We start from the raw sequence: 23,961 nt of genomic DNA, 5'->3' as shown, positions 1-23,961 counted from the left end.
TTAGTAAAAATATATTATGATACAGACGTTTAGGTAAACTAATTCGAGGAAGTTCAATAAAAATAATGAATTAAAATGTGTATAATAATAAATTTAAAATTTAATGTAATGACATTAAATAAGATATCTATTAAATATTAAAAAAATATAATATAAATTTGAATTAAGTACTCATTAAGTGACTAAAATCAATATTCAATATAACACCAGGTTTTTATTAAATTTTAATCTTCTTGAAGGATTAAAGTTCAAAAACCCCTTATTTTTAATCAAATTATCAATATATCTTTAAAATTTTCTATCATTAAATTGAATAATTTCAATAAAATCAACAAAAAAGATTAAATAAGAGTGTAGGTAAGTCCCTTGACAACCCCTAATTACAAATTTACAATAGCCTCTAAGTTATTACAAAGCAAGTGAAAATTTATCACTTGAGACGATACTAATGATATAATTGGATTTATCCATGACATTGTGGAATTGTGAGATTGCTTTTATGGGTTGATGACTCGATGTTGATTTCGAAGTCTTCATTGGGTTGTCTAAATTTATGGATTTTGATGGAATTTAATTTTTAGATATTTTCATGTAAATTTTTGAGTGAAATTCTTCAAAATCTTAAAGGAATGTGAGATTTGTGAATGCTAAAAAATGCACTATGAAATCTCTCTGATTCAAGGGAATTGGACTAATTCATAGTGTATTTTAAGAATTCATAAATCTTACCTCTCCCATGTGATTTTGAGAGAATTCATCTAAAATATCTCGACATGTTACTAAGCTTGTTAGAAAACCAGGTTGGCTACCCTTAAAGATGTAAGCAATGGTATTTTTCTTAAAAATGGAGATAAAAGTCTCGATGCATTCTAATTATCCTTAAGAATTTAGCAAAAGTATGGATTTCATATAGTTAGAAAAAGTCCATATGATTATGATTTTTATAAAAACTTGTATTTCACTTTAAGTCCGGTTGAATATATATATATATATATATATATATATATATATATATATATATATATATATATATGAATATGCAGCAGTGCCTATGGCCTGCACAATAATAAATTTTTCGAAGTATGATTTTCCCTATTTTCCGCAAGTTAATCAGAATCGGCAAGATCCCGTCTTGTTCTTGTTACTTGGGTCTCCCTTGGTTTGCTAGAATAGATGAGTCAATACCACTCTTTGTTAGAACTAGTTAGATACGCCAATAATTAATAAACCATGATTAATAGAAACAATAATTAATAAGCTATAAACTTAATACAAACGACAATTAATAAACTACATATGTATTTATAGAATCTTTGGGTGAATTTTGAGTTAAATAATTGTTTTTAATTATTTTAGCAATTGAATTTAAATTTGGACCTTTAGATCTTTTGTTTTACTGTTAAATTCGATTATATTTGATCTCAACTGTTGGATTCAATAAATATATAAATATAAAACAAATAAATAAATTGAACATGGACAATTGGATCAACCAACGATCCATTTAAAATGTGGCCGTTGGATTAGAAAAAAGAGCCGGTATGCTCATTATGGCTGCCAACACGTGGGGGACATGCCCACGTGGGTGGGGTTCGTTGGTGATGAGGCTGGCACGTGCCAGCGCGTCCAAGAGTGAGACCTGGGTGACTGGGCTTCACATTCGGTTTTCCACTCTCACATGTGGGGCACACCACATGGGTAAAAAATGACGGACTTGGGAAAGGAGAGTGGGGGTAGGCCCGGTAGGGCCAGCACTGCACTGCGTTTACGTGGGGAAGAAAGCTGCGATAATTCAACCTCACAGTTCCGTATTCATGGCTTCGGCCTACAATTGTTATTGAACTTTAGGGTTGGAAGCCGAAGATTTTAAACCAGATATCATCAGTGCCTAAGTACCAATTAAAGCTAATCCAAAATTTTGAAAGATAATTGACTGTTAATAGCATATCTCACTTAAAAGAAAAACAAGTGTCACTGACGAAAACTGGTCTGAGCCTAAAGTCACACGAAATCTATTGTTGTTTAGACGAGTTTAGTTATAATTTCGTTTAACTAGTTATTATCATTACGTTAATGTCTCTCTGACTTCATAATTTTCTTTGTATCCAAACACTTTCAGTTTTTTTTTTTCTTTCTCTTTTCAAGGTATCATGCACGATTGTGCCCCGCAGCTGTTGATTACAATCTTCGTTGTCTTTATTTCTCTTCAGTTTTTTTCATTTATCTGTCTCTAATTTTGATGAGACTGAAAACTGCAGATAGCTATAGCTCCAAAAGACTTGTGCTTTGTTGACTTTCAAGTCTTTCCACATCTGTCTAGTGGGGCTAGGGCTGACTAAAGGTGCTCAAAGAAGGATTTGGATCCTCTGAGCCAATTGAGAGGATCTTCATGACCAACCATTATGGGCCGCTAGATTTTCATCCAACGGCTACAAACAGAACCGTTGGATGAAAATTCAACGGCCCACAATGGTTGGTCAGGAGGATCCTCTCCATTGGCTCAGGAGAGGATCCAAATCCCTCAAAGAAAGGAAGTGGGGAAAAGGGCTAGCTATATGCTCAATAGTCGACTTCTTCTCCTCACCGGAAAAGAGAACAAACTCAGGCACCTTATACCCCTTTCGCCCCCACAAATACCAGCATAGCCAAGTGGAAGATGAACGTAGATGACAAGTCACATTCACACTACCCCGTGCTCTTCGGATTCCCATTAGGATTTGGATCGCATCCGGATCCTTATATCTTATCCGTTCATCGTACATTGTGCGGTCATAAATTATTTTAAATTATTTTATTTAAAATTAAACACAAACCGTACCTAACGAAAACTAACCTCTCAATATGCAATGAATGGATAAAATGTGAGGGGATCCTCATCCTTCCCATTAAATGGCCATTGACCAGCAAAATGGCAAAAAGGCATCAGGTTTTGGTGGCTTGACTACGTGCTCTCTAGGGTTGCCATTAAATTCTTGGGAACTTTAACGAAAAGTTTCTGGTATTGTTCATTTTGACAAAAAACCACATTTTAACACTAAAATGTCAATCCTGGTACTATTCACTTTACCCTTAATTTTGTTCTTATCGTTAAAATTCAAAGTTTGCAAGTCTCTTTCATTAGTTTTCTTTAAATTCTTTGGGCCATTAATGTAGCGTAAGGCTGGAGTAGATGAGATAAGTCACGCTGTGGAATTGCGATATTGCTTGGTTGACTTGTTGATTTATAAACTTTGAAGTCTTAATCTTTTTCTTTTTTTTTCTCTTTTTCTTTTTGCATTGATTAGCGAATACGAAAATCCCACACATTTTTTATCTCTTAGACATATGCCTCTTTATTTTAGATCATTGAATTAAATAATTCTTGTAAAATCAACGAAAACGATTAAATAAGAGTCTAGAGAGAAAAAAAGTGTGTACAATTTATTATGTTCAGTTAAATTATTTTATTAGTAGAGATATATTATTGCATCGTGATTCGTGAGTGTAGGGAAGTCCCTTGACCAAACCCTAATCACAAATTTAGAAAAAGCCTATAAGGTTATACAACGCAAGTGGAAATTTGTAACATGAGAGATACTATTTGATTTTATTGGATTTATTCATAACGTTGTGGAATTGTGAGACTGCTTCTATGGATTGACGTTGATTTTTGAAGTCTTGATTGGTTTGTCTAAAGTTATGGATTTTGATGAGTGAAATTCTTAAAAATCATGGGGAGAAATGTGAGATTTATAAATGCTTAAAATGTATTATGAAATCTCTTCAATTCGAAGGAATTTGACATAATTCATAATGTATTTTAAGCATCACAAATCTCACCTCTCTTCCTGCGATTTTGAACAAATTCATTTAAAATAGCTATACACGTTACTATGCTTGTTAGGAAACCGGGTAGACTACCCATAAATATTTTACCAATGGTATTTTTGTAAAAAATGGAGATAAAAATCTCGATTCCTTCTGATAATCCTAACGAATTTAGCCAAAATGTAGATTTCATATCGTAAGAAAAATTCTATATAATTATGTTTTTAATAATAAAAAAAAAATTTGTATTTCACTTTAAGTTCGGTTGGATATGAATATGGGGCAACACCTATGGTCCACACAGTAATAAATGTTCAAGTATGGTTTTCCCTGTTTTTCACAAGTTAATCAGAATCGGCAAGATCCCCTCTTGTTCTTGATGCTTGGGTATTACCGCTCTTTGGTAGAATAGATGGGGTATTACCGCTCTTTGGTAGGACTAGTTAGATGCACCAATCCTGCCTTCTCCCACGAGAACAAAAAAAGTCAACAGACCACGAACATTGGTACGTATGAAAAAAGCTGCAAAAATCTTTCCTAGTCTTAAGAGTTTTGTTTTAAATTTGTAATGTCTTTATAATTTTCTCTTATAAGAATTCTACTACATTATCTAATTTTTCTAATAAAACATCTACTATGCCATTCTAGATCATTTGCATTTAATACGTGTTCGTACTCTAAATATTCTCATATAAATTATTGGCTTATTTTTAACTACACTTTCTGAAACTCGATTTTAATCTCACTCTGCTCCCTGTAACTCAAAAGTCGTCACTTTACTCCTTGAACTCATGCTTTGCTCCACTGTGCTCCTTGGAACTCTATTTTGATTCCATTTTGCCCCTTGAAACTAAAGTTGTCTCTATAAAACTCAAACTCGCCCCCCCCCCCATATTACCTTAAATCTGTTAGTTTCTTTCGTGGGTTTGATTTGAGTGTGTCAGGCTAATCAATTTTTTTTTATCTCTTAAATTTCTTTTAAACTTAATATTTACTGATTGTTGAATGTTAATGCATAATGAAGATTTATAATCAAATTTATTGCACCATGTGGCATAGTCTTATTGGGTGTTGGGTTATACATATGTTTGCGAAGACAACCTATAAGTTTTAAGGAGAAGAGAGTCCACAAGTCAAAGTTGAATAAATTTTGAGTTTAAGAAAGTAAAGTGAAACCAAAACGAGTTTCAGGAGATGTAGCTAAAAATAAGCCTAAATTATTTTCTTCTTTTTCTATTTATTTTGGATAGGAGTGGACATCTTACGGACCGAAGCGGCCGATGTGAACCATATTGGACGATTTGGTTTGGTTTTGACCTAGAAAAAGGTCAAACAATTTAAAAATGGGAACCACACTGATTTACTTTTTATTTGATTCGGTTTTGATACTTTTGAAACCTACCAAAACTAAACCGAACCGACCATGTATCTTTTAATTATTAATTTATTTATTTTACACATGTCAATTTATTATAGGTTATTTAGAGACCTTACTAATTTTGATTGGGACTGAAAATTGCACATATAAGGCACAATTGTGCAAGGGTTTTCCTTTCACCGATATGAGACTCTTTTGCCTTCACATTCTCGTATGCATAAGGCACAATTGTGCCTCGCAGCTGTTGATTACAATCTTCATTGTCTCTATTTCTCTTGTTTCTTCATTTATCTGTCTATAATTATGATTGAGACTGAAAATTGTAGATACCTACAGCTCCAGAAGACTTGTGCGTTACTTGGCTTTGAAGTCTTACCACATCTGCCTGACTAATTAACGTGCACAAAGAAAAAAAAACGGTGGGGAAGAGAGCGAGAAATTTCGCCCCTACAAACACCAGCATAGCCAAGTGGAAGATGAGCGTAGATGACAGTCACATTCACACTACCTCCGTGCTCTCAGGTTCCAATTAAATGACTTTGAATGTCGATTTTCCAAGGCTGGAAGAGGTAATGGTATAGCAGACATAACATAGCATTAATTTTTTCATATTTGAAGAAAAAACTACATGCATGCGGCAAGTACATAATCTAAAGCTTTCCATGTAGCTTAGGATCATATTGTTATGAAGCTTCTGTTCAAATTGATGGATTTTCATTTTATTGATATTTGCATTGCATCATGCACTTGCTTAGTCCCAAAATAGAATCTTAACCATATCCATCATTTTATCTGTTCATCATGTATCATGCGGTCATAAATTATTTAAATTTTTTATTTAAAATTAAACACAAACCGTGCCTAACGAAAAATGATCTCTCAATATACAATTAACGGATAAAATGTGAGGGGATCCTCATCCTTCCCACTAAATGGCCATTGGCCAGCGAAATGGAAAAAAAGTGTCAGGTTTTGGTGGCTTGACTACGTGCTTTCTGGGGTTGCCATTAAATTCTTTGGGTCATTAATGTAGCGTAAGGCTGGAGTAGATGAGATAAGTCATGATGTGGAATTGCAATATTGCTTGGTTGACTTGTTGATTTAGAGCAGTTCCAACGGGGAACCTTTAGGCCGGCACCTAGCCAATGCACTCCAGCCGAGCAGATAGGCTGGCACCCAGCCCAAGCTGGTCTCTAGGTTGGCTCAGAATGTGCTGAGCCCTTGCTCGGCCTACATGACGCCACGCGATACTGCCACGCCTCCCTAGACCCGAATTCGACTCCCTGGGTGTGGAGCACCTCCTTGGCGAGCTCCAATGAGGAGACGACGACGAGGTTGCACTGCCCCATGCGGAGGAGGAAGTAGTCACCGAATTTCCTGGCGAGGTCGGTGAGATTAAGGACTCCGAGAGTCTCACTCTCTCTTTAGATTTGCATTGGAGCACGAACGCGAAGGTAAAACCCCTTCAGATTTTGCTATCCTTGGTTCAATTCACTATTTGTTGATTTTTCTCATGGCTCTAAAGCTTTTGCTTGTTTAGATCTTGCGATTTAGGACTGACCCTTTTGGTGTTTTGCTTTGAATTTTTAATCGGTGCGTGAAAATCTGTGTGGTTGATATGGGGGTTTTGACAAAGATTTGATTTGTTCTAGAGTATGAAGTTTTCTGCTGATTTAATTTAGTTTTAATCTCAATGATTAGGGTTTAGCTCAATACCCAATTGTCAATTTTCTGCTTTGAGGCTGATAAAACTTAGGTTTTATGTAAATTTCGAAAAAAAAATAAGGGGTTTATTGTGCTTGGTGCAAAATGATGAAATTTTTGTGTGTTGGGTGGTGCTAAGATTACTTATTTTTGGTGAATTGTAGTTATTTTACTTAGTTTAGGGGGGTGATTAACTGATTATTGTATTGGGTAATTGGTTGTATTGTAACTTAGGATTGATTTGGGGATCAATGGCATCGAAGTTACGTCAGTTGCAATCTAAGGCTTGTCAAGCAAAACAATTTGTGTCCCAAAATCAGGGAAGAAAAAGAAGAAGGGAGTCTAGAGAGACCCTTTTGAGAAAAGTGGGAAGAAGAAGAAGAAGGGATCATGTTAGAAATTAAAAATTTAATTATTATTTTATAATAAAATTGACTAGGCTATTTAGTTTTAGGTGTGAAGATGCATTTGGCCTATTACTGTTCATTGAGGTCTATTACTGTTCACTGAGTTGATAAATATGCTGGGTATTGGCGCATTTTTGTTAGGGGTGGAACTGCTCTTATAGACTTTGAAGTCTTAGTTTTTTTCTTTTTTTTTCTTTTTGCATTCATTAGCAAATACAAAAATGAAAATCCCACACATTTTTTATCTCTTAGACATATGCCGCTTTATTTTAGATCATTGAATTAAATAATTCTTGTAAAATCACAGAAAACGATTAAATAAGAGTCTAGAGAGACAAAAAGAGTGTATGATTTATTATGTTCAGTAAAATAATTTTATTAGTAGCAATATATTATTGCATCGTGAGTGTAGGGAAGTCCCTTGACCAAACCCTAATCACAAATTTAGAAAAAACCTCTAAGTTTATACAACGTATGTCGAAATTTGTAACATGAGAGATACCAATTGATATTATTGGATTTATTCACAACGTTGTGGAATTGTGAGAATGCTTCTATGGATTGACGTTGATTTTTGAAGTCTTGATTGGTTTGTCTAAAGTTATGGATTTTGATGAGTGAAATTCTTCAAAATTATGGGGAAAAACCTAAGATTTGTAAATGCTTAATATGTACTATGAAATCTCTGCAATTTGTGGGAATTGGACATAATTCATAGCGTATATAAGCATGACAAATCGCACCTCTCTCCTTGCGATTTTGTGCAAATTCATTTAAAATATCTATACATGTTACTAAGCTTGTTAGGAAACCAGGTAGGCTACCCTTAAATATGTTACCAATGTATCTTTGTAAAAAAATGAAGATAAATGTCTCGATGCATTCTGATAATCCTAATGGATTTAGCCAAAATGTAGATTTCATATAGTAAGAGAAATTCTATATAATTATGTTTTTAATAAATAAAAAAACTTGTATTTCACTTTAATTATGGTCACACAGTAATAAATGCTTCAAGTATGGTTTTCCCTGTTTTCACAAGTAAATCGGAATCGGCAAAATCCCCTTGATTCTTGATGCTTGTGTCTTCCTTGGTTTGCTAGAATAGATGCGGCATTACCGCTCTTTGCTAGGACTAGTTAGATGCGCCAATCCCTCATTCCCCACGAGAATAGGAAAAACCAACAGACCTCAAAAAGCTGCAAAAATCTTTCTTCTAGCACGTTTACTAATCCGTAATCAAATTGAGAGGAATTGAATTGAGGATAAATTGGATTGAGGAGGAATTGAATTGAGGTGGAATCAGAATCAGATTCCCTGTCAAAGTTGTTTACTAAAACTGTCCAGAATCGGAATATAAATCAATATGATTACTAAAATGCCCTTGTCTCAAATCAAATATTTTATATACTTTTTTTTTATAAAATTTGATATAGTATATAATAGTAAGAAAAAAATTAAATTGCATTTTTATTTCATAGACATACTAAAATGATTTTGTTTATTTTTTTATAAATTTAATTATTGACTTTAATATCTAAATTTTCTTGCTCAAGTTGTATTTTTTTCTCTTCGACATATGTATGGAGTTGTGCATAATGTGAATGAGCATAAAATTATGCTTAATGAGCTAGAAGGATATGGAAAGAAATTGTTAGGAGTTGGGTGAAAAGAAAAATAAGTCTAGGGCTAAAAGGATAATCTTGGAAATAATGAAAGTAAGTGAGGGCATAAAGGGTAACAAAATTATCATTCCAATTGCTTGGGCAATCTGGAATCCAAATACCTTGTATATGTTGGGAATCCAAATCCTCCAATTTCACGAATTGGATTCCATTTTTTGTGTGGGCCCCATGCGCTTTTGATTCCTCTCAATTTTAGTAAACACAGGTATAATCCATAATCGGAATCGGATTCCTTATTCTCATTCCGATTACAGGTTAGTAAACGCGTTATTAGTCTTAAAGAGTTTTATTTTTAGATTTGTAATGTCTTTATAATTTTCTCTTATAAGAATTCTACCACATTATCTGATTTTTATAATGCAACATCTAATATGGCTTTCTAGATTATTTGCATTTAATACGTGTTCGTGCTCTAAATATTCCAATATAAATTATTGGCTTAGTTTTAGCTATGCTCCTTGAAACTAGATTTTAATCTCACTTTGCTTCCTATAATTCAAAAGTTGTCACTTTACTCATTGGAACTCAAACTTCACTCCTTTGTGCCACTTGGAACTTGGTTTTGATCTCATTTTGCCCCCTGAAACTTGAAAGTCGTATCTACAAAACTCCAAATTCGCTCCACATTACCTTAGATCTGTTAATTTATTGCACCATGTGGCATAGTCTTATTAGGTGTTGTGTCCCACATATGTTTGCAGAGGCGACTTATAAGTTTTATGGAGAAGAGAGAGTCCACAAGTCAATGTGGAAAGAATTTTGAGTTTTAAGGAGTAAAGTGACGACTTTTGAGTTACAGAGAGTAAAGTGAAACCTAAATGGAGTTTCAAGGGTGTAGCTAAAAATAAGCCTATATTATTTTCTTCTTTTTCTATATATTTTGGATAGGAGTGGACATCCAACTGATTGAAGTGACCGATATGACCATATTGGTCGGTTTGGTTTTGACCAACAAAAAGGCCAAACAATTTAAAATGGGAACCAAACCGATTTACTTTTAATTTGGTTCATTTTTGATACTTTGGAAACCTACCAGAACTAAATCGAACGGACCATGCATCTTTTAATTATTAATTTATTTATTTTACACATGTCAACTTATTATAAGTTATTTAGAGACCTTACTAATTTTGATTGAGACTAAAAATTGCAGATATAAGGCAAGATTGTGCAAGGTTTTTCCTTTCTTCGATGGGAGACTCTTTTACCTTCATATCCTTGCAGGTACAAGACACGATTGTGCCCCCACATCTGTTGATTACAATCTTTATTGTATCGATTTTTCTCGTTTCTTTCATTTATCTATCTCTAATTTTGATTGAGACTGAAAATTGCAGATAGCTACAGCTCTACAAGACTTGTGTGTTACTTAAATGTTACCTAAATACTCTACTGTCGCAGTTAGTTTTATGTAAAACCATGTAAGATGTCACCGTACAAAGGCTTATCTATGGCAAAAAGGAAAATCTCGCTTTGTTTTGAGTTATGACTCGGTTTTGCTAATATACTCTACTGTTGCAGTTATGACTCGGTTTTGCTAATATACTCTTTGTAGGAGCGAAACAAAAGAGAAATTTCGCCCCTACAAACACCAGCACAGCCAAGTGGAAGATGACTGACAGTCACATTCACACTACCCCCGTGCTCTTCGGGTTCCCATTAAATGACTCTGAACGTATATTTTTCAAGGCTGGAAGAGGTAATTGTATAGCAGACATATATAACATGGCATTAGTTTTTTCATATTTGAAGAAAAAACTACATGCATGCGGCAAGTACATAATCTAAAGCTTTCCATGTAGTTTCGGATCAAATGGCTATGAAGCTTCTGTTGAAATTGATGGATTTTCATTTTATTGATATTTGCATTGCATCATGCACTTGCTTAGTCCCAACAAAAAGAACTTTAAAGCAGAACACAATTTTAAGCCAAACTGAGCTAGAATTTAGATTAGTTTTGCACGTAGCTTCAACTCACTATTGCCGGAAAGATAAATAACCGCAATTCCTAATCCAAACGTAAATCCAATTTCAACACTGATTAGATCCCTGCCAATCTCATGTTCGGAATTCGAGTGGCATGCATTTGAATGCAGTTGTGTTCCTACTGCTTTTTGAATGTATTTTTCTGTGAATTATTCGTGGCGATTATAGTTTGAAAATCTGGAGCTGAGTGCGACAATTTTTCTAGTTACTTTAGGCTAAAGTCGAGGTTCAAATTGAATTATTTATCTTGATTATGAAATTGGGCTTCGAATTTGAAATATTTACAGTTATACCATTCCTCACACGTGTCCTGATTTGGGCTGTCGCCTTTGGGCCGTGTGTGGGCTTCGCCCTGGGTTTTGGAGGCCTGCCCTCGAAATGGCTCAGGGCCTGTGACTAGGGATTGCAGAGGTATAGAGAGAGGGGGAGTTGGGATGGCGGTCGAGTTCAGGTCTGGCTTGGACGACCCCTGGTACGACGTCCTGATAGGGGAAGGATGGCTGTGATCGACTGAGAGTGAAGTTCGTCGGCTACGGCGACGACCATGACGAGGTTTATGAAGTGAGCGAGTTGAGTTCGTTCAACGACATTGACGAGTTCAGGCGGAGGTTCAGGCAGGTGTCCGTACAAGTTCAGGACACGGAGTGCGTCTCTGCCGCCACTAATACGGCGCCGTTTTCTCAGCACCACCACCACCAATGTCTCAAAGAAATGGGCCGTGAAGGAAGTGACGAAGTCCAATTTGCCCGGGTCCCTGGAGGAGTTCAAGAACCACCTGTCCACTTCCGACTTCGTGCCCATCTCGCTTCGACACCGCCGACACGTCGTATTGCAAGGCTAAGCACGCCGCCGAGCAGTTCCAGCTTACATATATAAATTTATATGTATGTATGTATAGAATGTGATTTGATGATGTGTGTTTGTTGATTTTGGTGCAGATTCAACTTTGTATTGTTCCCAAGGGATGTATTGAAGATGAGGATGCCAACTTATAGATTTTCAGTTCAAACATCACATTTGACTTCCATGGCGGAAGAAGGTTTTGATTTCAATGCCTGCGTATATAATGGTAAGCCTCCCCTGTGAAGTTTTGGTCTTTAATCTCACTCCCCAATTTCTGATTTTGTGGAATATGATTTTACCCAAGTTAATATTTTTACGAAAGCTAGAGAAGTTACATTAGTTAAGAAATTTGTCTCGATGAATTTGGGATTCTGCAAGTCTGTAACTTTTGATGTTGTTCTGATATTTTGTGTTTTTTTTACTTCACCGTAGTTATGCTGGTCTCTCCTCACCTCTCCTTTTTGGCGTAGGAGCGTGGATTAGATTCTGCAGATTTGATTCCATTCCTGGTAGAACTTAATTTTCATGTTAATGGCGAGGTATTAGTTGTATGCTCTTTATACATGACTATTCTCTTGGAGTAGCATATGCTTCATTGAATTCCCCCGTATTTTTTTAGGAAAACTAATGAAAAGAGCTTGAAAACTTTGAGTTTTAACAATAAGGACAAAATAAAGGGTAAAGAGAATAGTTCCAGGATTGAATTTTTAATGTAAAAATATGGTTTTTCGTTAAAATAAATAGTACCAGAAGCTTTTCGTTAAAGTTCTCTATTTTTTTTGGCTTGTAGTTATTTCCGACTAAAATATGAATAGTGGTGCAGTAAATGTTGCCATAAGAACTTTTCATAGTATTCACCCTTTTATTTCTTAGGAAAACTAATGAAAAGGGTTTGAAAACTTTGAGTTTTAATGATAAGGACAAAATAAATGGTAAAGTGAATAGTACCAGGATTGACTTTTTAGTGTAAAAATGTGGTTTTTTGTTAAAGTGAACAGTACCGGGTGCTTTTCGTTAAAGTTCCCTTATTTCTTTTGTAGAAAAGTATTTTCTTCCACATGGAAAGTTTCTACCTGGAATTAATCACTCACCTCTTGATTCTATTCTCTTTTTTGTGTTTTAGGCATATAACATAAATACATTGAATGAGAGGCAAAAGAATATAGTCAAGGATCTTGCAGATTTGGGACTGATCAAACTTCAGCAGGTTATACTTTTGTGATTTATTCTTGGTATAACGTGCACTAAATTGGTAATAATTTCCCAGATGAAAGTTTAACCATTTCTTGACCTCAAGTTTTAAATTTCTATCTTTGTGTACTTATCCAAGGAAGGAAAGACAGTTGGTTTATACCTACTAACTTAGCTACTAATCTTTTAGTTAGCTTGACAGACTCATCATCGAGGAAACAAGTAGGTTATTTGTACTCATTCTAGCTTTGTCTCTAATCGTTTATTCCACAACTAATTCCTAATCTTCAAGACAGCTGATGTGCATCCATACATGCTACTTACGAGATTCTTTACTCACTTCTTTGTTCAGGGATTTGTTGTAGTAGAAACAAACTTCAGGCTCTATGCCTACTCAACATCTAAACTACGTTGTGAAATTTTATGTCTTCCTAGCTGCCCTCCCCTTTTAGGTACAATTGCATGTTTTAGTTTGATTTTAGGGAGCTGTTGCAATGGAATCTTCCCGTTTTGCAGTACATTGAACATAAGACATACCCCTACGCAGGGGCGGATCAACGGTGGGTCAAAGTTGGTCCATTGACCACATGGATGCTGGAAAGTTGGCTGGGAGGGCACCCAAATTGTTTCTCGCATCTTGGTTAAGGTCTGTACTAAATCTTGCTGCATTGGAACATTTCTTTTAGTTGTAAATAAGAAGTGTGTTAAATGTTTTCTTTCAGATGGGTGACCGAGGTTTCAAATAGGTTGTGCACTCTATGTGTGCAAGCCAAAATTGTAGTATGGTTTTCAAGTTGCATATTTATTCATATCTCATTAGTTTCTGGTTTTCTCTTTTATCCTCTCGACAAATTTCGATATCAAAATTTGAGATATTTTGGATGTTGAATGTTATTCAACGTTGGCCAACGAAGGTTATTCAGTTAATTCCCTTTGTTGTTTACTCTAATTATTTATTAGCAAATGGATGAGCAGTTTAAGACACTAGTTTTATCTCACTACCTGGAAGTATGTTTGTCTCTGTATCCAAACATTTGGCATGTTATTTGTTTAGGTCAGAGGAAATCATAGCCGCACATCTTACCAGCAACAAATAATTTTCATTTTAAGAAAAATTAATGGAGAGGGTTTTAAAACTTTGCATTTTAATAAAAAAATCATTTAATAACTTTATTTAATGATAAGGACAAAAAGAAAAAAAACATGAAATATAAACACGTGTGCCTAGCGCGCGTTATGTTTCATAAACAGTGCAGTACCGTCAAGGTTCTAAAAGATGCTAGGCTCTAGTCTGGCGGCAAGCTGGGGCTAAGCACCTAGACAGCTAGGCGGGGCCTAGGCGGACTAGGCAGATTTAAGTAAATTTATTATTTTTTTGTAAATAAGTGTTTGTTTATACTTAATATAATATATATATATATATATATATTTTTCATTATAAATTACAAAATAGAATGACATATATATTAGGAAGTATTGGAACATAATGAAAACATGAGGAACATGCATATAATGTGTATTCATTTAATTAATCAACAAGTTTCTTACAATTTATTGAAAAAAATAAAATGCAAAATGAAAAGTTATCTATTTTCTGTCTAAGTGAGTCGCAACCTAGGCGGGTTTGGGCGAGCTAGGCAAGTGCCTATGCGGTCTAGGCGGGCGTCTCAGCAGGTTTAGGCATATTTTCTTAATTTTCTAACGCCTAGGCATTAATCGGGACGGTGACCAACCGTCTAGTGCCTAGGTGGGGCCTAGGTGGCGCTAGGCGAGAACTTTTAGAACAGTGAGTACTGTTAAGTTTCATAAGCAGTGTAGTACTGTTAAGTTTGTTTCATAAGCAGTGTAGTACTGTTAAGTTTGTTTCATAAGCAGTGTAGTACTGTTAAGTTTCATAAACAGTTACCGTTAAGTTTTGTAAATAGTGTAGTACCGTTAATTTTATAAACAGTGTTGTAATAGATGCCAAAGGCTCACAGCCAATCTAGAAAGAAGTGGAGATTCAACATGCTAAGTCACCGAAATGCGAATAAATTTCCCCGCTTAGCTAGTATTGATGCGGTGGCGGCTGTACATTGTATCAACGACTACGAAGTCTTCATCCGGAAAAATCAAAGCTAAAACAGAGTAAGCGTTCATGATAACAAACGAACAGAAGAATAAAGGCAAGAGGAGAAACCACGAAAGAAAGAAAGCTAAGAACCAAAGCCAAACAAGAAAAAACAGAGTCGAATGAAGCGCGATTTAAGTAAAGCTATATTGATTCAATGTTGCTTGCATCGCCAATTTTGTTTTAACTGTGTTTTTGGATTTTGTTTTATATGTCAAATTCCGTACTTAGAAAATTTAATCACAAATATGTCGATCTTATAGCGAGCAATGATGATTCCTGTATCGAAAAGAAGATTTGAAATCCATTTTGAAAACATTGATAATCCTGGCATTCAAAAAGATTAAAAACTTGCAACAGCAATATATAATAAAGTAACAGAACAACTCGCACCACATCTCGTAATTCATAATTATGTGACAGCAGAAGCAAATATCTTATTTCTTACAGAACACAATCATAACAAGGAGGCCAGCTGCATTGCTCCTCATTACAATTTCAACGTCTTGGCCTTTGAGTCATGTGAACATGAGGACCAATTCTTTCTTCAAGTTGAGGGAATATCTTAACAAGGATTTTATACATAGCTTTGTAATACCATTTACTCCATCTTTTGTAGAACACAAGTGACCCGACTGCAATTCCAAAGCCAAATACAAATCCAATTTCGACACTGATAAGATCCCAATCAATCTTATCTCCAGAATTTTGCTGACTTTCATTTAATGTTGGTGGTGGTGGTGATCCTGCTTTGCTATCCACTGTCAAAGGAGGCCCCCATAATCCTTTGTTTCCAATGAAGGAGGCTTTGGGAAATGTCGTAAACTGAGTACTTGTTGGGATCCTGCCGACTAGTTGATTATTTGAGAGATTCAAGAACGAAAGGAAGTTAAGCTCTGCAAACTCTGGTGGAATTTGCCCGCTTAGCTTGTTCCTTGACAGGTCTAAGGACTCCAGCTTTTGCAAGTTACCCAAGGATGATGGGATTTCACCAGTGAAAGCATTACTTGACAAGTTGAGGACATACAAGGATTTGAGGTCTCCCAATTCCTTAGGTATTGATCCGCTGAGTTTGTTACCAGAGAAGTCAATCAAAGTGAAGATGGTTAGAATCTTTTGCAGATCCATCTCCAAACCTTTCCCAATAACTGTTATTGCAGCATAATATTCAAATTCAACCACAGCTCTCCCTGGATCATTTGGAAATTCTAGAGCCCTAGCCCTTGATCGGGAATCATCTTTGTTAGCCATCATTGCTTGCCATGTTGTCAAAGATCTTGCTGGTATTCCACCACTGAAATTGTTGTGAGCTAGGTCTATGATTTGAAGCTTTGGCCAGGTGCCATTGGTCTCTGAACAACCAATCCCTCCATATAAATTATTGGATCGCAAAAGCAGAATGCGCAAGGTGGAGATGTTTTTCAAAAAGCATGGAAAAGTGTCCGTTATCTGATTGATTCCAAGGTTTAGAATCTCTAGTTCTGTGCAGTTGGCTAGAGATTTTGGAACCTGACCTTCTATCTGATTTTCACCAAGGTCTAGAATCCTGAAACTACAGTATTCAAGAACTCCACCAGGAATTGTTCCGGTAAGGTTGTTTCTCCTTAAACTAAGTACTCGACTGCTCATTGCAGTCAAACATTGAGGAATCATGCCACTCAGAGAGTTATCGGACATATCAAGAAACTCCAAACTTGCATTGCATATGGAAACGGGAATGATCCCATGCAAGTTATTCCTTGAAAGAGACAAGTACCTAGTCATGCTAAGGAAATTACCAATGTTAGTTGGTATACTTGAGCTGAAATGATTTCTTGAGTAATCCAGATAACCGGCATAAGGTAGGAAAACTGGGATTTGTCCCTGAAGTTGATTTGAGTGAAGGTCAAGCTCAGACACGCCGGAAGAATTAGTTAATGGCCATTCTAGAGTCACGAAGGAGTTGCAAGAAAGATTGACATTAAGAAGTGAAATGAGCCCCCAAATCCAATTAGGAATCGTGCCTTGAATCTGGTTTTGTGAAAGGTCCAAAACAGCTAAGCCGGTGTGATTTCTAAAGAAATCCGGGAATGTTCTCAACTTGTTAGAAGCCAAGTTCAAATTCACAATTTGAGGAAATGAGGAATATGAGGAAGTTGTACCATTGTATAAAACCAACAAGCTATTGTTCGAAAGATTAATGACCGAAAGATTACTCAACTGTTGAGGACTGTTAAAATGAAAGCCGCTGAAATTGTTTGAAGAAAGATCAAGGGTTTCAAGCCCTCGAAAATTATATATAGACAAGGGTACTATTCCTTCCAAATCATTGAAACTTAGATCGAGGGTAACTAAGTAGGAGGAAACATCTGAAAATTCATGGAGTTGACCGGAGAATTGATTGTGGGAAAGCAGTAGTTCCTCCAAAAAGGGAGGAGAAACGATCGAGGATGGAATACTCCCGCTGAGTAAATTCGAGTCCAACACAATATTTAGCAGATTAACAAGTTTTTCCCAGTGAATAGAATCAATAGGACCACTGAACCTATTTGATGACATATACAAATGAACCAATTGTGTGAGTTTTTGAATTGACTTTGGGATTGATCCAGAGAAACTACAACCCGAAATATCTATCATCAACAACATTTTGAGATTGCCAATAGATTTTGGCAATATCCCTGAAAACTTTGTGTTGCTTAGAACCAAGGACCGAAGAGAATTATTCCTGGGAAATTCTGGAAAGGAACCATGAAGTTGTGGATTATCGGAAAGGTCAACAGTTTGTAGAGTGGGTACCTGGAAGAGCTCTTCAGGAAATGTTCCGCGCATCAAACATGAACGGAGACTCAAGGATGTCAAATTTGAGAAGTTGGCAAAGACTCCTGGAAGCGGGACAGGAAGATCATTGTCGTCCAATCGAATCACAGATAATGATTGAAGTTTAGCGAGGGACTGATCAATAGGACCTGAAAGATTGCAAGCTGACAAACTCAACACCCTCAGGTTTGGAAGTGAAGATGATATGGCTTGGCACCATTCAGTGTCCCATGCTGATACAGTTACACCATCAAGATATAACTCTCTAAGCTCCGTGAGGCTCTGAACCAGCGTGCTTAAATCCGGATTATAGAGTTTTAACTGAGTGTATCCGAAATTATAATTTCCGGAAAGATCAAGAGTAACCAACCTTGTCAAGCGTGTAATCGCAAATGGAACTTGCCCTGTATAACAAGTGATGGATAAGTTTAGGTACCTCAAATTCGTGAGCTTTCCGATTGCAGGTGGAATTGGAAAGCCATTGCCTACTTGGCAATTGCGGGACAAATTGAGGCTTTGGAGATGTTTAAGGTCGAAGAGACTGCTTGAATTGTCAATCCCGCCTTCGAGAAATTCACCGCTAACGTCAAGACCGATGACATGACCGTCAGTACTGCAAGTAACACCGTCCCAAGCACAGCAGTTGGTACTTGAATTCCATGACAGAAGCTTGGGGGGAACATAAGCTTCTGGTGGCGGGCTTATCTTCTTTAAGCGGAGCAATGCCGATAGGTCATCTGCATCACACCGGCCGTGAACTAACTTGATAATTATCAAGAACAGGAAGAAGTGCAGCAAACTTTTCATTTTTTTTTTTTTTTGAAAAACTTTAATGGGTGTGGTGGCTTAATTTCGAGGAACATAGCAAGACCATTATATATATGAATTATTTGACTTAGAAGTCTCCTCCCATCTATTCTGGAAAACTGAGAAGGAAGGAAAAAGGAAGTGGGGCTGCAAATATTCCGATTTCCATTTCGATCTTTGTTGACTAATGTCACCATTGACTGACATGAGAGCCAAGTAGGAAAAATAGGATGATCACAAGAATCTCACACCCCACGTTCATAGAATTGGATAACTCATGAATTTCGAGGCATGTTGAAGATTTAGGCACTAAACGGAAAAAATCATTCGCCCTTGCCCTCAACGTATCTTGAATGTAGTGAGTTATACAATGTAATCCATCAACATATCTTAAATGTAGCAAGTTATACAATCTAATCCAGCAAATGAGCTCGTTTTACAATTCAATCCACCAAATAAGACCGAGTTAAACAAAAAGTCAAGAAAGTGTATCAACTCAGACAATTGATTTAGTGGCTTTTTAATATGGTGGAAAAATACCTCCACAAGACTTGTGGGTTGCTTGTTCAATTGATTTTGCAATTATTTCCCAATCTGTCTAGTGGGGCAGCATTGTTGCTTTCCCAATTTCAGTTTGTGGTGACTGTTGACTATGGACTAAACTATAAAGATTTTTTATTTTATTTTTAATTTTAAGAAAACCTTGACAGTACGAGAGGAATTTTATTGATATAAAAAAAGAGTACACACATAAACCTAACCCCTCATAATACATTAAAAAAGGATAAAACAAATACATGAAAAGAAAGGGGGATGTAAACCTTACTCCTTTAGAAACAAAATCAACAATGATGCAGGGAAAAGAGAGGTACATGAAACCTAACCCCCCCTCTCCTAAGCTGAACCTAAAGGTCTAAACCTACAAAACAGAACAAGCAACATCACAAGGTTAAAGAAAAAAAAATCAAGAAAGTAAGACGAACCTATATGCCAAGATGCACATTAATTTGAGAAGCGGAAGCCAAACAAGCTAATATAGTCTGAAAACAAAGTAGCAAGAACCGCCATCGGAGGGGAATCAAGTCATACCAAAGTTGGAGAAGACAAGCCCATATTAGCAAAATTGTTCGTAACCACATTTCCTTCGCGATATATGTGAGAGGCATAGAAAGCCATCTTCTGAGTGCGGTCCAAACAAATAGATCATTGCGTATGAAGAGGCCAAGGAGGATGAATATTAGTCAACTAGAGAGCAGAAATTCACCTTCTAGCCAAAGACAATGCCAACCCACTGAGATGCGAACTCTACACCAGTAATAACTGCTGATAGTGGCATCAATTTTGCATGCAAGATAAGGACAACAATTTGTTGTTGAACAATTTGGATTAACTAAGTTCAGAGATCATATCAGACAACTGATTACATATTTAGAGAGGAGATAATATTACATAACACAAATTTCATTAGACAACCAACCTTTCAGAGAGATGTACGCCCTCTTCCCTTCCCACTACTTTGCAATTGTATGTTGGATAGTGGCCAAAATTAGTGGCTGATGCGATGTTAGTTAAGCACTCAAATTAAACCATCTTGTTGTCAAATTGTAGTAATAATGCAAGTAGGGATCGTTCTAAACCGGGGATTAGGAGGGCTTGCTAAAACCTCTAAACTAACTCAAAAACATAAAAACAAAGTTAAAAACGTTTTAATAGAGTTAAAGGACTCAAAACAGGTTCACAAGACTCAAAACAACTTAAAAACACTCAAAACTGCCTAAAAACACAAACTAGGTAGTTTCTGACTTTAACACAACTTTGGACGAAATTTGGGTTTTGACTTGACTCAAAACACTCTAAAACACAAACAAAACGGATTTTAAACACTTTCAAACAAGAAAGTAAAAGGGGGATTTTAGTTTTGATGAATTTGAAACAAACAAACAAGTTATAAAACTAGGCAAATTGTAAAACGAATTTAAGAAATAAGATGATGGATTAGTTAGAGGTCCGTTCTTCACACATGACACACTTGTACATGAATTGATTTCCAATTGCTTTTCAATAAACTATGATGCTCAACATCCCAGATTAACCGTGATGCACAAATTAACCCTCAGATTTTCCTTTACTCATTGAATTGGATGAATGCATGCGACAACCCAAATCATTCTCTAAAAGTCCCCTATATGAATGCATAATAGAGATACAATCAGAGATCATTACGTTCAATGAAAATCATAAGTGTTGACGAGGTTTTTTATAACTATGAATGCATGATACAATTGCCAAGAATTCAATTAACGCGATTGTAATAAACAACCTTCACTACTCATGAATATAAACTTGTAACGATTAGGTGAAACTCATTTATATTCTAGCATCTAATTCATGCATGAAAACTAAGTATGCATCCTTAATAAACATACAAGAATCAGTTATGAATAAAATAGATAATTGAATTGCAATCACAACTTATCAAATCACAATTGGAAGAAATCAATTCAAATCTCAAGCATGTTCATGGCTTCAAACTTCCCCCTAACTAAATAGGGGTTTAGCCACTCATAATTGCAACAAAATTAGAAAATAACAAAGTAGACATTGAAAGCAAGAACGAAGTACACCTAAAACACTCCAAAGTTCCAAGCTTGAAACGCCAAGGACCTTTGTTTTCACCACCTTGTTGTAGCACAAGTGTCTAGGATGTGTATGGATATATGGATGGAATGGATTTGCACGGCTAAGAGATGAAAGTGTATGAATTGGTGAGATGTAGTATGGCTAGATGAATGGATGAAGGTCACGGCAAGGAAATTGTGTTTGTGAATGAAGCTCTTTTGATGGATCAAGCTCTCTTTTAGGAAGGGGAATGGTGGATGCATTTATAGGCTAAGGAGAGGACCACTTCAATTCCTTGCATGTGCAGTTTGTATGGGTCTGTGATGTCCATGTTTCCCTTTACATTTGCACACACATGACCTCCATCATTTCAGCCACAAATCAACCCATTTTCCGCCCATGTGTGTGTGTTTCCTTTGCCCATGTGTGTGTGTTTTTCCTTTGCATTTGCACACACATGTTCTTCATTATTTCAGCCAACAATCCACCCATTTTCTACCCATGCCAAGCCCTCCATGCCGTGCCTTTCTTGTTGTGTGTGTGCTGTCCATGTAGAGTGTGTATGCCCTCCAACCTGTGCAATTTGCATGTGTGTAGCTGTCCATGTTTCTCTTTTGCATGTGCATTTCCATTTGCTCCAAAGCCAAATGAGTGCAATCATAACCCCATTTGTTGCTGAGTGTTGATGACAAAGCAAAACACAAAACAAGTGCCTTTACTTTCTCATTTTATTAGCCAAATCTGCTTAGCCCTTTTCTAAACCTTTCAGTGTTACAATGCCCATAACTTCTTCTAGAAAACTGATATTAACAATCCGTAAATTGCTCCAGAAAATAGACATCCGTAGCTTTCCAAGCATGTAAGGCTCATTCTCTCATTCATTCGGAGCTGTTCGTAACATGCTTCCAAAGTCAGCTAATCTGCACAGGCAGTTTTGACGAATTTGTTACTTAATATCTCACTTGTGCTACTTTTCTTTTCTTTTCTTGATAAATCACACAAAACACAAAAACATAGTAAATAGCTCAAAAATATAAGGAACTAACTAAGAAAAGACAAGTGAATTTTATGTAAAATATATATAAATATGAGCTTATCAATGGCCAACTTGCAAATACCTTTTGATTAAATAAAAGAAAAGAAAAGGTGGACAACATCATTGTGTCCCTTCCTTATTTTGGGGAAAAGAAAAAAGGCAACTTGTCTAAAGTCATTTTTATTTTGCTCTTTGTGAAAGACACGGGATAGTGGCTAGGTTTTAATTAGGGCAGCAGCTGCCATTTGGGAAGAGTAGCAGAAAAATAAAGGCAGCAGTAGAGAAGAGAAAGAAGAGGTAGTGCCGAAGCCCCTCTTTGAAGAGAAGAAGAAAGTGCTCCTCTCTTTGGTTAGTAATCACCCACCAAGGTAATTGTTGTTGTAATAGCTTTGAGCTTTGTATAGAGAGGAAATTATTCATTATATTTCTCTTTATTTGTTTCTTTGGTGTGTGAGAGCTATTGGTTGTATTGGGGTTTGGGTTGTGAGCTTGCCAACACTTTGTAAACTTCCATTTGGTTGATAGTGGATTATTGGGTGAGCTCCTATTGCTCCGAGGACGTACTCCAATTACACTGATTGTTGAGGAACCTCATTAAAATCTTGTTGTCTTTAATATTTTGTTCTTGCATTCCATTTGATATATTTCCTATGGGTTAGCTTGAGTTGGTTCCAACGGGTTTGGTGCTATCCTAGCACAACAATTGGTATCAGAGCACTGGTTGCCCTTGGGTACTGTCTAGTTGCCAAAGATGTCAGACGGGCAAGATGAGAATCCTTTTGGAAGCAACTCCGGGTTTGAAAGAACTACGACGCAAAATGCAAAGTTCGAAGTGGAAAAGTTTGATGGCACAAACAACTTCGGGATGTGGCAATGTGAGGTCAAAGATGTCTTGGCTCAAAAAGATCTACTTGCCGCTTTGGGAGAGAAGCTGGAAGCTATGTCGAAGCCAGAATGGGAGAAATTAAATTTGCGGGCTTGCTCTTCAATTCGGTTGTGCCTTGCAAAAACTCAGAAGTATTTTGTGATGCGGGAGACATTGGCAAGTGTGTTGTGGCAAAAATTGGAAGACAAGTATATGACGAAGAGTGCAGAGAACCGGCTACACTTGAAGAAAAAGCTTTACCGCTTCCAATACAAAAAAGGTACAAAAAATGATTAGGCACCTTGATACTTTTAATAAGTTGATTGCCGACTTGTTAAATTTAGATGAGGATATTAAGGATGAAGATAAGACCTTAATATTATTGAATTCCTTGCCGGACTCTTATGAGCATTTTGTTACCACTATTATGCATGGTAAAGAAACTGTGAAATTTGAAGATGTGTCATAGAGATAAAAATCATGATAGTACCTCTGAAGCTTTATTTGTTAGAGGTAGATTATCGGAGAGGAGATCATCTTCTAGTAGGAAAAAAATCACACTCTCGACCTAGAGGAAACTCTAAAGGTAGAAAAATCTTGGAAAGGGATGAATGTGCCTTTTGTCATAATAAGGGCCATTGGAAGAAAGATTGTCCTAGGTTGAAGACCAAAGGCAAAGAAAGTTCTGAAGCTAATGTTGCTGAGGTTGAAACTGATTTTTCTG

At 36.3% G+C, this 23,961-nt stretch overlaps 1 protein-coding gene and 1 pseudogene across 1 annotated transcript in view; one reads left to right on the top strand and one right to left on the bottom strand.

Annotated features, from left to right (window-relative positions):
- Window positions 1-11,274: 11,274 nt before the first annotated feature.
- LOC126618616 (general transcription and DNA repair factor IIH subunit TFB2-like) lies at window positions 11,275-13,928 on the top strand (annotated as a pseudogene).
- A 1,490-nt stretch (window positions 13,929-15,418) lies between these two features.
- The window catches only part of LOC126618597 (receptor-like protein 7), a 57,884-nt gene continuing 49,341 nt past the window's right edge, over window positions 15,419-23,961 (bottom strand). Inside the window, exon 2 of the mRNA XM_050286711.1 lies at window positions 15,419-18,346. Within this exon, the coding sequence (XP_050142668.1) occupies window positions 15,610-18,346 (2,737 nt within the window). The 3' untranslated portion in view covers window positions 15,419-15,609. The remainder of the gene's footprint in view (window positions 18,347-23,961) is intronic.

The sequence above is a fragment of the Malus sylvestris genome, chromosome 4 (assembly GCF_916048215.2).
Source record: "Malus sylvestris chromosome 4, drMalSylv7.2, whole genome shotgun sequence".
NCBI lineage: Eukaryota > Viridiplantae > Streptophyta > Magnoliopsida > Rosales > Rosaceae > Malus > Malus sylvestris.
The sequence above is the reverse complement of the archived record's forward strand: the minus strand, read 5'-3'. Positions and strand labels throughout refer to the sequence as shown.